The 13,105-nt window shown below is 40.9% G+C and overlaps 1 protein-coding gene across 7 annotated transcripts in view; it reads right to left on the reverse strand.

Moving 5' to 3' along the window:
- Nucleotides 1–13,105, reverse strand: part of OGDHL (oxoglutarate dehydrogenase L) — an 81,586-nt gene that overhangs the window by 29,283 nt on the left and 39,198 nt on the right. For 5 of the 7 annotated variants that reach the window (XM_060685521.2, XM_060685523.2, XM_060685522.2 and 2 more), the window contains 3 exons: nucleotides 6,602–6,781; nucleotides 4,938–5,090; nucleotides 3,167–3,269 (listed from right to left, as the gene is read on the reverse strand). In XM_060685521.2, the coding sequence (XP_060541504.2) occupies nucleotides 3,167–3,269; nucleotides 4,938–5,090; nucleotides 6,602–6,781 (436 nt within the window). The remainder of the gene's footprint in view (nucleotides 1–3,166; nucleotides 3,270–4,937; nucleotides 5,091–6,601; nucleotides 6,782–13,105) is intronic. The other 2 variants (XM_060685524.2, XM_087871944.1) reach the window with 1 other exon arrangement.

Raw genomic sequence — 13,105 nt, forward strand, 5'->3', positions numbered from 1 at the left:
GGCATGGGAACGGAGTGGGAATGTCCACCAAAGAGACACCAAACTTTAGAACTGGTTTAAAACAACTGGTTTGAACCTTATTGGACATTACACAAAGATGACCAAGATGGTGGGGGAAGGCCTGGGAGAAAAGAAAGTTACTGGGTTTATGTGGGAATCCTCAGATCTGGCTTTGCTTATGCTGTAACCACTTGGCTTTTAGTAAAAGTATACCTTCTACTACAAATGGAAACTACAGACCAATCAGCCTAACATGAATACCCAGGAAGTTTCTGGAAAAGATAATAAAAAAAACAGATCTGCCAACATCTAGAAACAAGTAAAGTAATAACTAGCACGGGTTTGTTAAAAACAGATCATGCCAAACCAATCTTATTTCATTCTTCAACATAGTGACTAAATTAGTAGACCAGCGAAATACTGTGGATATAATATACTTAGGTTTCAGCAAGGTATTCAACAAAGTAGACCACAACCTACTTCTTCATAAGCTAGAAAAAAGTGGGATAGATAGCATCACCACCAGATGGATGACAAACCGTCCTCAACGAGTAGTCCTTAATGGGTCTAAGTCTACATGGAGGGAAGTAAGCAGTGGGGTGCCACAAGGTTCCGTCTTAGGCTCAGGACTCTTCAATATCTTCATAAACGACTTAGATGAGGGAATAGAAGGGGAACTTTTTTTTTTTAATTTTTTAATTTGATTTATATGCCACCCTTCTCCGAAGACTCAGGGCGGCTTACAATGTGCTCAGCAATAGCCTTCATCCTTTTGTATATTTATACAAAGTCAGCTTATTGCCCCCACAAACTGGGTCCTCATTTCACCTACCTTAGAAAGGATGGAAGGCTGAGTCAACCTTGAGCCTTGGCGAGATTCGAACCCTGCAGTAATTGCAGGCAGCTGATCTTAATAAGCTTAATAACAGGGTGCCTTAAACCCCTGTACTACCAAAGCTCTTGCCAAATTTGAGGATGATACTAAGCTGGCAGGAATAGCTAACACCTCGAAAATAGGCTCAAGTTCCAGATGGATCTTGACAGACTTGAACACTGGGCCTTATCTAACAAAATGAAATTCAATGGAGAGAAAAGCAAAGTCTTACATTTAGGCAAGGAAAACCAAAAATACACATATTCAGGGGTGAAATGCTACCAGTTCAGACCAGTTCTCCAAAATTGGTAGTAATAAAAGCTATCAGTTCGCCTGAACCAGTAGTAAAAAAATGGTACTGATTCGTCCGAACCAGTATTTCCAGTTCAGCTGTGCCGCAAGATTTGTATTTGCTAGAAAGCAGGAAATCCTGCTTTCTAGCAAATCTAAATCATGTGGCACAGCTGTTCTCCCCCTTCTACTTACCTTCTTAAGCCTCCTTTTTCAGCACTGCGTGGTAGCACCTGTAGTACGGACATGCGCATAGCGCACATTTGGCGCACACTGCGCATGTGCCCACAGCAAACCAGTAGCAGACCTCGACGATTTCACCACTGCACATATAGACTGGGGGAAACCAGGCTTAGTGGCAGTGACTGTGAGAGGGATCTTGGAGTCTTAGTGGACAACTAGCTAAATAGGAGGCAACAGTGTGCAGCAGCAGCAGCCAAAAAAGGCAATGCAATCCTAAATTGTATTAACATCAAAATCAAGTGAGGTACTAATACCACTCTATAAAGCCTTAGTAAGACCACACCTAGAATACTGCATCCAGTTTTGGTCACCACACTATAAAAAAGAGGTTGAGACTCTAGAAAAAGTGCAGAGGAGAGCAACCAGGATGATTAGGGGACTGGAGGCTAAAACATATGAAGAACGGTTACAGAACTGGGCCTGGCTGGTCTAGTGAAGAGAAGGACCAGGGGAGATAGGAGAGCATCTTCCAATACTTGAGGGGCTGCCACAGAGAGGAGGAGGGGGTAGCCTATTTTCCAAAGCACCCGAAGGCCAGACAAGGAATAATGGATGGAAACTGATCAAGGAGAGATTCAACCTAGAAATAAGGAGAAATTTTCTGACAGTGAGAACAATCAACCCATGGAACAGAAGTTGCCTTCGGAAGTTGAGGGAGCTTCATCACTGGAGGCTCTCAGGAAAAGATTGGACTGCCATTTGTTAGAAATGGTGTAGGGTCTCCTGCTTGGGCTGGGGGTTGGACTAGATGACCTACAAGATCCCTTCCAACTGTGTTAATCTAATCTTTCCTAAATGCCCAAGCTGGGACAAGCTTGACAATAAGGTAATAGCATACAACCTTAACTTTTACTTTTACATAATAATATATATTAGCCATTTCTATAATAACAAACCTATCTAAACTCAAAATCAAGCAGAACCCCAAATCAAAATTTTATTTTTTTCCCACCTCCTGCACAAAGTCCAAAAGTGGTTTCCAAGAAGAAACAAAGTTAATTATATTCTTTTCTTTAATCAAATTTATTGCAAAATTATTGCCAACTTCCGAGGCCGAAGTCATATCCTGAGAAAGGGCTCAACCTCCCACATGGGGACCCACCAATTAATATTATATATTCTGAGATATTATATATTTATTCAGACATATTGCCCACCCAACCTTTGATGATTTCTATGGAGATGAGAAACCACTTTTAGGCTGAAAAGACTTTCTGGCTTGGTGGTTTCAGAGACCTTAAGAGAAAGATAGGATTAGGATAGGAGGTGGAAAGTGAAATATTTTTAACCTCTTTTGTGGGAAGGGAGATTTGCTGAAGGTACCACTTCCTTTTTGCTTCTCAAACATGCTGACAACAGCTTCTGTCTTGTAAATTTAATATTTGAAGAGGCCCACAAAGGGACAGACATAGGATGATTAGAGAAAAATAATAAGAAAGCTGTCACCATTGCAAAGGATGCTGGGGAGTGTGTGTGTGTGTGTGTGTGTGTGTGTGTGTGTGTGTGTGTGTGTGTGTGTGTGAGAAAAGAGTCAAGTAGGCAGCCATAATTATGCCAATGGGACTTTGCTCCTTTTTTACATGTTTCATATGCCAATACTCTTGATCACCTCAACAAAAACAACATTTAACCAATCACAATGCATTATTTTAAAGTGTGGAAACATTACGTGCGCGATTAGCCATGCTTGGGGCAGTGGTGGGGGTGGGGGTACTGAAAAGCCGAGCATCTCAATGCAATTGCCAACCATCTTGTTACCTGGCCAAGGAGAATCCAGCCAGTGTTTAATATGGAGAATTTTATTATCTTTGGACCTGGTGTAAGCTTCTTCACAGATCTTATCATACTTTGCAATTTCTTCCTGTAGAAGAGAAGGAGGGGGAGGGAGAAATCACAGACGGGAACTAGTGGTTCGATCAGAGAGTGAGTTTTTAACCAACTGTTATCCAGAATCAATCTTTGTCTCCTTTTTTGTATTTTCCCTTTTTTGGTTTCCTCTTGAAAAATGCTGCCAACCTTCTTGATGTGGCTTAAATCTTGTCCACAAGTAAATATGTTATCAATGCCAATCCACTGATTAAATATCAGTATGGGAAAGGAACCATCAAATTATTTCTGAATCTAAGCAACGAGACTAATTTAGCACACTAAGCGAAATGATATCTGCCTTGGCTGTACAGATGTAACACTAACTTCCAAATGTGGTATATCCAAAAGAGAGTAGTCATAGTCCTAGGCTCATATATAACAGAAAACTATGATTAACTGCAGTTTTCAGCAGGACAAGAAAGACTATTTGGTTGCAAGCATTCATCTACCTGACATTCTTCGGATTTTCCAAATTTGCATGAGTATCTTCCCATAAACACATATCAGAACTATGTGATGTATCAAGTGTATCAACCACATCTCACTTATTTATGATTTATAAATCACATAGGAGGATATTCCTTGGAGGCTAATGATAGCCGTCAAAGACCTACATTCACAGTTCTCTGTGGAAGTTCTTGGACTTTTGAAGAACGTGTGCAGATTTTAGAAGGCCCTCAACTAAGGCCATGCTGGATGATGCCTTGATTCTTTGAAGAGCAGCTTAGGAAGGACTCTCCCTTCATAGAGACCCCGTGAGTGAAGGAGCCTTCAGTCCCTGAGGTTACACCATTATATTCTAAAACTTGAGTCCTTCGGGAGTAGGGCGGTATACAAATTGAAATAATAAATAAATAAATAAATAAATAAAAACTGAAGTCCTCACTTGACCAATGAGCTCACCTGATGTTTCTTCAGACCTCCACCCCCTAATATTTCATCCACTATGAGGATAAGAGAGCCCCCTCCCCCTTCCTCACCGTGAACAAGGCTCTCCAGAGGAACAACAGTGTAGACAAGCAAAAACAAATAAATATAATCCCATTGTGTTTTTTATCACCATAATACATAAGAGATTTCCTGCTTTCCAAATCACAATGAGTAGGATTCAAGATCAGGCCATTATTTGGGGAAGAAGACCTCAGGCAAGAGAAATGCAATAATAATTTAAATGACACCCGGCTACTCTTCTATAACAGAATCAAGCTTTTTGAAGTAACTCCGCTTAACAAGGTACCCACAATCTTTGGTGGGTCTCTCTGATCTGTTCTTGCTTCCAGTGACACTGGACTCCATCTCTCCGAAGTCCTGAGACACACAGAATGGATGCTGGTAATCTTTGAGAAGTTACCTTTGGGTTTAAGCCCCGTTTTAGAAATGGTGTGTTGTGTGCAACCGTCAAATCTTCCATCCCTTGTCCCTGATTTGCTTTTCACCTTTCTGGTTATTATTCACTCATCATGACTACTGGTCTTCGTTCTTGTTTTGCTTAACGTTGCTAAATGTTAAAATGTTACTTTATTTTTAAGTAACAACCTGGTTTCCACCATTAGTTACATATAGAAAAATAACGATCAGTGGAAAGATGCCCCAGTTGGAGCAACGGGTTCCGGCAACGTTCCTTGTCACCAGCACCACCACCCCCATTGCCATGGTCTACCTCAAACTCTTGCAGCGTGACCACCCCGTCGGCAATCAGCTGGTCAGCATACTTTTTCAACACCGGCACCTGCTTTGAAATCTGCTTGTACATCAGTGGTTGAGTGAACATGGGCTCATCCATTTCGTTATGGCCTCGTCTTCGATAACAAACCTGCAGAGGAAGGTTGGGTTTTCATCAGGATGAAGTCCCAAAGATGCTTTTTTAAGAGGCCACTGGAATATCTTTGTTGTTTTTTTCCTGAAGATGTTTTGCTTCTCATCCAAGAAGCTTCTTTAGCTATTCAGCTTCTCCTTGGATGAGAATCAAAACATCTTCAAGGAAAAAACCGTCCAGTTGCCTCTTGAAAAAGCACCTTTAGGATAAACATGACCAGGATGACTGAGAATCTCCACAGACATCAGGATGAAGTTGTACCGTATTCACTCTCTAAACAGAGCAAAGAAATTATTCCTTTCTTTTCTGATGTCTTTTTGCCATTTTCCATATAAAATGGTGTTCAAACTTACTAAACTATGAATTGTTGATATGTATATATTTATTGCAATATTGCAGTAATTGCAATATTGAACTGCAAGGCGATCCAACCGGTCAGTCCTAGAGGAGATCAACCCTGACTGCTCTTTAGAAGGCCAGATCCTGAAGATGAAACTCAAATACTTTGGCCACCTAATGAGAAGGAAGGACTCCCTGGAGAAGAGCCTCATGCTGGGAACAATGGAGGGCAAAAGAAGAAGGGGACGACAGAGAAGGAGGTGGCTGGATGGAGACACTGAAGCAGTCGGCGTGAGCTTAAATGGACTCCAGAGGATGGTAGAGGACAGGAAGGCCTGGAGGAACATTGTCCATGGGGTCGCGATGGGTCGGACATGACTTTGCAACTAACAACAACAACAACAACATATATTTATTTATTTGTTAAATTTATTTGCTGCCTATCTCACTGTAGGACTACCAGCCAGTATCAGAGGCTAAAGAAAAGTCATAAAAAGGAAGAAAAATGAAAGGTGTGTAAACAGAACAGAAGTAAAATAATAGAACAATAAACTAAATAATGACCCGTCAAGAATAAATACATCAGTGTGATAATCATAAAGATGGATGGGTGGGTGAAGAGCAGAGAGCAAGGCGGGGGGGGGGATAGGTGGATGCCATCAATCTAGCAATCACTTCCGGCATTGCATGTTCTATGTTGCTATCCACCCAATTGCAAGTTTTTAAAAAAGCAAAATATGAACCATTGGCAAGCATAAGCGGTATATTTTTAAAGAGAATAATTTCTTTGGTTTCCTGCAGAGTGAAGCATCTAATCACAGCAACCTGAGATCCTATTTTTCATTGACTTCTACATACATTTAAGAGAACCGTTCAGCTTATTCACACTGTCTCACATTCAGGACTCTCTGGAGAACTTAAGGACCACAATTTGAAAAGTACAGGCATTCCCTTCAGAGTCTAGGGGTCTAAAGGCAAGATTGTACTGATGGTCTCTTCTCACAACAGCTTTGCTCCTGAGAAATTCCCAGAAGACATTTTGCAGCAGCACCAGCAGAAAACTCACTGAGAGGAAGGGGCTGCTTTAAAAAGCTCTCCTGTACGCATGGGAAGGAAGATTTTATGCACACATTGAGATACCCGTTTGAGTAAAGAATAGGAGCCCTCACCAGATCTATAACCACGTCTTTGTTAAAAGTGTTTCTCCACTCGGCAGCAACACTGCATACATACATCACTGCTTCTGGATCATCAGCGTTCACATGGAAGATGGGTGCATTGACTACCCGGGCCACATCTGTCGGATATGGAGAGGACCGAGCCATTCGTGGGTCTGTAGTAAAACCAATCTTAAAACGCGAGATAAACTGGTTAACCAAGTAAATGCAGTGCTCCTTTTCTTTCACTTCTCTGTAACGGAAAGTCATTCAAGTGGACTCATTGGTGCTCTTTGAGCTGGGTTGTTTTGCCTGCAGATATTTCATTGCCAAGTTAGGTAATAATTAAAAAAAAACAAAACCCACTGATGATGTTACCTAGCTGGCTCATGAAATGTCTACAAGAAAACCACCGGGCTCAAAGAACCCCGAGGACTCCACAATATAAACCTGAATTACAAAGATTGTCTTCTATTGGAGTCATTAAAGTGTCTGATATTTATATCAATAATTATTAACAATTACTAATAATTAATTTTCTAACAACAATAATCAAATGTTTACTGTATCAATAATCACTTAATCATGCAAAACTTTATAAACTTCTTAATTTATATATTCCACCATTTATCTTAATAACTTGATTGCTTTCAATTAGACATTTATTTCATCTCTCACAATTATGTTTGGTTCTTAATGTTTTTATATTACAAAGGCTGAAAGTCTCATCTGTCTCTTATTATTATTATTATTATTATTATTATTATTATTATTATTATTATTATTATTATTATTATTATTATTATTCATTAAATATGAAACTCAGTCAACTGAACATTTAAAAATGCATCACAAATACCATTGACTGGGGCTAATGGTTGATATGGGTTGCTGCCAGCATCCTAGGTATCAACCAAGTACCTTCTTTCTTTTTTTTAAACAAGTTTTATTGGGTTTTTTCTTTTCTCCTCTCCCACCTTCACCCACATCTTTCTTTCTTTTCTTTTCTTTTTTTTTGAACAGAGTGTTGGTCATTTCTTATCTTATACAATTAGTCAAATTCAAATACATTTTACTCAATTACAATTTTTTTCAATATCGTCTTCCCCCTTTCCTTTTTTTTTGAATATATCTCAGTATTTCTATACTTGCATATATAAACACCTTCTTCATTTATCCCTAAATTCTAACTTTGCTAGTTGTACATATTTGTCCTCTTTTATTCTTTAACAATTCATTCTTTTTCCTAATATATTTATATTTGTTTGTTCAGAGCTGCCTTTCTTCCACTTCATCTTCTTCTTTTTTATTATACAGCAATCTCTCTCCTCAAACCTAACCTCTCCCTCCTTCCAACTTTTTCCCCCCACCTTCTTCTTCTCTTCTCTACTTCCCCTTCCCTTCTCCTCCTCTCTTCTCCCGTCTTACCTTCTCTCCTACTCTGCTTTCCCTTCCCTTCCTTCCTCCTTACTCTTCCATCCCTCTCTCTCCTTCCTACTCCCCTCCAATTCCTTCATCTCTCGCTATTGCTGTATTCATTTTCAATTTAATGTTTTCCATTCTGGAGTTCAGGCAGCCCCGATCCCTTATCTTTTTAATTATTAACAATATATTTCATCTTATTCTCTTTTTTCCTTTAAGTCTTTACTCAAACACTTTTCTACTCTCTTGTCTTTTTTACTTTTACCAATATATTTTTTCTACTTTACTTCTTGCAAGTATAACATTTAAATCATTTTTATCATTTCAATTTCATTCAATTTTACATTCAATTTCAATCATTAAATATATTTCTCAAAACATTTTAACAATATATTTCCACTTATTCAAATATATATTTATAAAGCGCATCTTAATCCTTTCTCATTTTACCCAATCCGATTAGTTCTTAAAATATTCTTAATTTGTCTTTTTTTCTCTTTTTAACTATGTTTCAAATATATAGTTTGGAATATTTCAAATATTACATTTCCCTCAACTGATTTATTCATATTGTTAAAACTTATCATTCTGTAAACCTCCAATATCCTTGAGCATGTGACATTTATTACAGTTTTCCCTTTGTTTCTACTTTTCTTTTCCTTTTTCGTATCTTTTCATACGAAAAGATACGAAATATTAATATTTTGTATCTTAAAATCGTGAAATGTTTGCCCTTTATTTCCCATTATTTTCCATCTCTTTTCCCTCTTTCTTATATTTCCACTGTAAATCCCAGTGTAATCATTTATATTTTTAATATTTTTCCTTCTCCTCGACCCTCTTTTCCTTCTTTGCCTTTGGTTTTCCCTTTTTCTTCCTTTCTTTTGTATTTTAAAGTTCTGCACTCTCCTATTTTGCCCTATATTTCCCATTGTTTCTCCTTTTTCTTTCCTTTTTTCTTTCCTTTTTCTTTTCCTTTTCATTGTTAATTCTAGTATGCTTATTTTGTATTTTAAAATCATAAAATCTTTTATTTTGTCCTTTATTTCTTATTATTTTCCATCTCTTTTCCCTCTTTCTTACCCTTCCACTGTTAATCTCAGTGTAATCATTTAAGTTTTTTGTATTTTCCCTGTTCCACCCTCTTCTTTGTTTCTTTTCTTTTTGTCCATATTTAATATTACAATTATTCGCTTTTCCATAGTCAGTCTCTTTGTCTTCTTCATTATCCACCTATCTTTCTTGTTTCTCTTTAGTCATTTCTTTTTCATCTTCAGCACATTCTAGTTCTGTCTTTGCCTCCTCAGATTTCGATTTTCCATGCAAATTTATAATCATTTCTTTTATTTCCAAACACATCGTCTTTATCAGTTCATTAAGTTCCTGTTCCATTTTATTCTTTCTGGATTGAGTTATTCCAGTTTTAAATCACATTAAGGTCCTTCTTTTATAATCATCAAAGTCTGTCCTCTTGTAGGCAAAACGTATCCTCCTTAGTTCTCGCCAGTTATCTTTTTTTAAAAGTTCAAGGTTTTAAAAGTAAAATAATTCCATATCATGCTCTTCCTTCTTCTGCAGATGTCTCTCTATAATCCACAGTTCCACTCATCTAATTAACAAATTGCCATTTTATTTGTAATCCACATCCATGGAGAAAAAATCCAGTTTTCACATCTTCTTTCACCTTTATATATCATCAATAAGTTTATAATCTGATTGTCAGCCTCCGCCTTTACAGCTTTGGCTGCCATAGTAACGGGAGGGGGGAGAGCTAGGTAACATGGGGGGGGAGGGTGCTGGAGGAATCTGGAGAAATCGAAACCGACAGTTAAGCTACCGGACTGTATCTTTGAAGCTGCCATCGGGCCAATGGTCGTGGCATTCCTGATTGATGATGCTGCCAGATGTGTGCTTCCACCTGACCCCTGGAAGACCTTTGGATTGGATGATATACAGTGGACAGTGGGAGGGGATGCTTTCTATATGCAATTTTCGCGGGTATTGCCTTAGATTCTGCTTTCCTTTGGTTGCGTTCACTTCATCTTCTAGTAAAAGTACCTTTCTCTATAAACAATGGAATTTGGGTCATTCTTTCCTGGACTTTGAAGGAAGCACATCTGACATTACGCAGAATCTCATCTCCAGCCATCCCGGATAAACACTGAGGGGGCTCATGTCTGAACAAGAGAGTGAAGGAGACCAGATGGGAGCTTCTGGCTCTACTATAATTTCACTTCAAGCGGAGAAGGAAGCTGCAGAATGGATGGAAAAAATTTGGCTGAGAGAGGAGCCAGAGGAAGCTAGATGGTCGAGGGGAGTAGGAAGGTTGCCGGACCTGGGGAGGACCCCCCAAGGAGTAACCAGCTCCAGACCTCATAAGGGAGAGGCGGTGTGGCTGCAAGAGCAAAAGGAGAGCCGCATGATTGCTCAGGCAATGCAACTCCTCCGCGATGCCGAGGGAAGCCAGAAAAGCCGTGAGTCTTATGTATTCCCTGTGGGGAAGGGAGGAGACTACCCCAGGCTGGATCCAGAAGAGACAGCCTGTGGGGGAGAGGAAGAGGAAGCTGGGGAAGAAACATCTCAGGCTTCTGGAGCTCAAGCGAGGCATGCAGCAGCCCAGGGACCCCCAGCCTTGCAGGCCCCACCCTGCAGACGCAAAAAGCCAAAAATTCCCCCCGAACCGGAAAATATGATGGGAACCCGAAGACCTTGGGGCTTTTCTTGACCCAAGTGTGGAACCACATGCAGGACTGTGGGGAGGATTACTTATCAGATGCGGCACGAGTGAGATGCGTCACAAATGTCTTAGAGGGAGTAGCAGCTGAATGGATGGTGGTCCTCCACAATAATAACTCTCCCTTGCTGAGGAATTACAACCTGTTCATGGGGGCTCTTAGGAGGCGGTTTGAAGACCACCTAGCTAAGCGGAAAGCGAGACTCAGAATGAAGGGTATCCAGCAGGGCCGGAGATCGGTGGCAGAATACACCCAAGAATTTCGCGAACTGGCGCCCTACATGACAGGGTGGTCAGAAGCGGACCTACTGGAGAGTTTCAAGGACGGACTAAATGAAGACATATACAAAGAATGTAGAGCATGGGGGGTCCCCGAAGACTTGCAGAGTTGGTACGTAGTAGCTGAGGATGTGGAGATCGAACTGGCCCGAAGACGACTCCGAGGGGGCCGTGCAGGGGACCCGTCATCCTCCTTCTACCGCAAAGGAGCACCAAAGACGGGCGCAGGGAGAGCAGAATTCAAACCCAAATCGAAGCACCTCACGTGCTTCAAATGTGGAAAGGAAGGCCATCGGGCCGCTGAATGTTTCTCCAAGCCAGTGCCAAAATCTACCAGCTCGGGACCAAAGAAGGCTGACAAAGCACCCGCAAAAGCTCGCGAAACCGCCCTGAAAGGGGAAGTCGTTGAGTTCACTCCCTGAAACCAGGGTGAGTTGGGAACTCTTACCACCGCGGACAACAGCAGGACAGACTCCGACTCCGATGATCTGGTGAATCACACTGAGGGCCCCATGCTCATCCCCATAGAAATAAGGGTGCCGTCCACAGGGGCACATGCGCAGATGTTAACCCTATTAGATTCTGGGTGCAGCAGGTGCATAATCAGCCCGGAAGTGGTGGAGAAAATGGGCCTGAGGCTAAAAACATTAAAAAGGCCCATTGCGTTCTGCCAGTTGGACGGATCGATTGCAGGAGGGGGCCCAGCCAGCTTTGTGACCGAACCCATTGAAATGCAATTGGGGGATCACGAAGAGACCCTCAGTTTTATTGTGGCCCTGACCTCTCATACTTGGACTGCCCTGGCTCCGTAGATGTAACCCACGTGTTAACTGGAAGACAGCACCAAAAAACCGAGACTATCCAAGTTCCAGATTTACATTTCCATTTGTCCATCACTTTTAATTCTTTATTCGGGTTTTTCTATGGCGCGCTTGTCATTCTCATTTTCTCTTTCCATCTGCCATCTCCCCCCACCGCTATTTAGCCGCAATTTCCATGCCGGGGTAATTTTAGTAATTGTTTAGTAGTTGAAAATATTTAAAATTTTCTTTTTATTGTCTGTGGGTTAGCCGATCACTCACCCAACACCAGGACTCTGTCCAAATCTTCCCTCCTGCACATCACTTGCTCCAGAGGCTCCAGCTTCATGGCGATTCACTCTGATCGCTGCCCATCCCCCCATCACCAGCTCGGGGAGAGTTTCTCGGGCTATCCAAGGGACTTGCCTGTCCCTCTTTAGACACTGAGTTGCCTCTCTTTCTTCACTGTCCCTACAGGACAGCTTCGGTCCAAAGACTCACCAGTGACGGTTCATCTGGCTGGATTTTGCCGAGTTCGTCGGAGCCCGACATTTTTCCCAGCCAGTACTGCCGCGCTGCTTCCGGATTCGCCAACCAAGTACCTTCTTAAGATGTACGATGTTCCAAGTAGCGCAGTTTTTCGCAGTTCTGCTGGTGTTATTGCAGAAAGCTGCAATTTGCTGATGAACTTTATAAAATTCTTGGACATGGTACCAAGTGCCCCGATGACAATGGGTATCACTGTTACATGTTTCATCCATAGCCATGTAGTTTTGATGGCCAGGTTGCAATATTTCATGATTTTTTCCAGTTCTTTTTCTTCGACTCTGGCGTCTCCTGGTACTGCAATGTCAATAAATAGCACGTTTCGGTTTCCGACAACTGTGATATCTGGCATGTTGTGTTCCAAGTGACAATCCATCTCTATTCGAAAGTCCCACAAGATCTTCACCTTCTCCTTTTCTATAACTTTTTCCAGTTTATGTTCCCATGACTTTTTGGATACAGGAAAGTCATATTTTTTACATAATGACCAGTGGACTAATTTAGAACTCAGTCATGTCTCGCTTTGTAATCAGTTTGTGCAATTTTGCTGCATTCACATATTAAATGTGAAATAGTTTCGACTTTGTTGTTGCAAAGTCGGCAGTTTGGATTATCGGTGGATTTTTGTATCTTCGTTTTCATGGCATTAGTTTGTAGTGCTTGCTCTTGAGCAGCGAGTATTAAACCTTCTGTTTCTTTTTTGATGGTTCCCATCTTAAGCCATGCCCATGTAAA

Source organism: Pantherophis guttatus, chromosome 6 (assembly GCF_059756535.1).
Source record: "Pantherophis guttatus breed Tessera chromosome 6, ASM5975653v1, whole genome shotgun sequence".
Lineage (NCBI taxonomy): Eukaryota > Metazoa > Chordata > Lepidosauria > Squamata > Colubridae > Pantherophis > Pantherophis guttatus.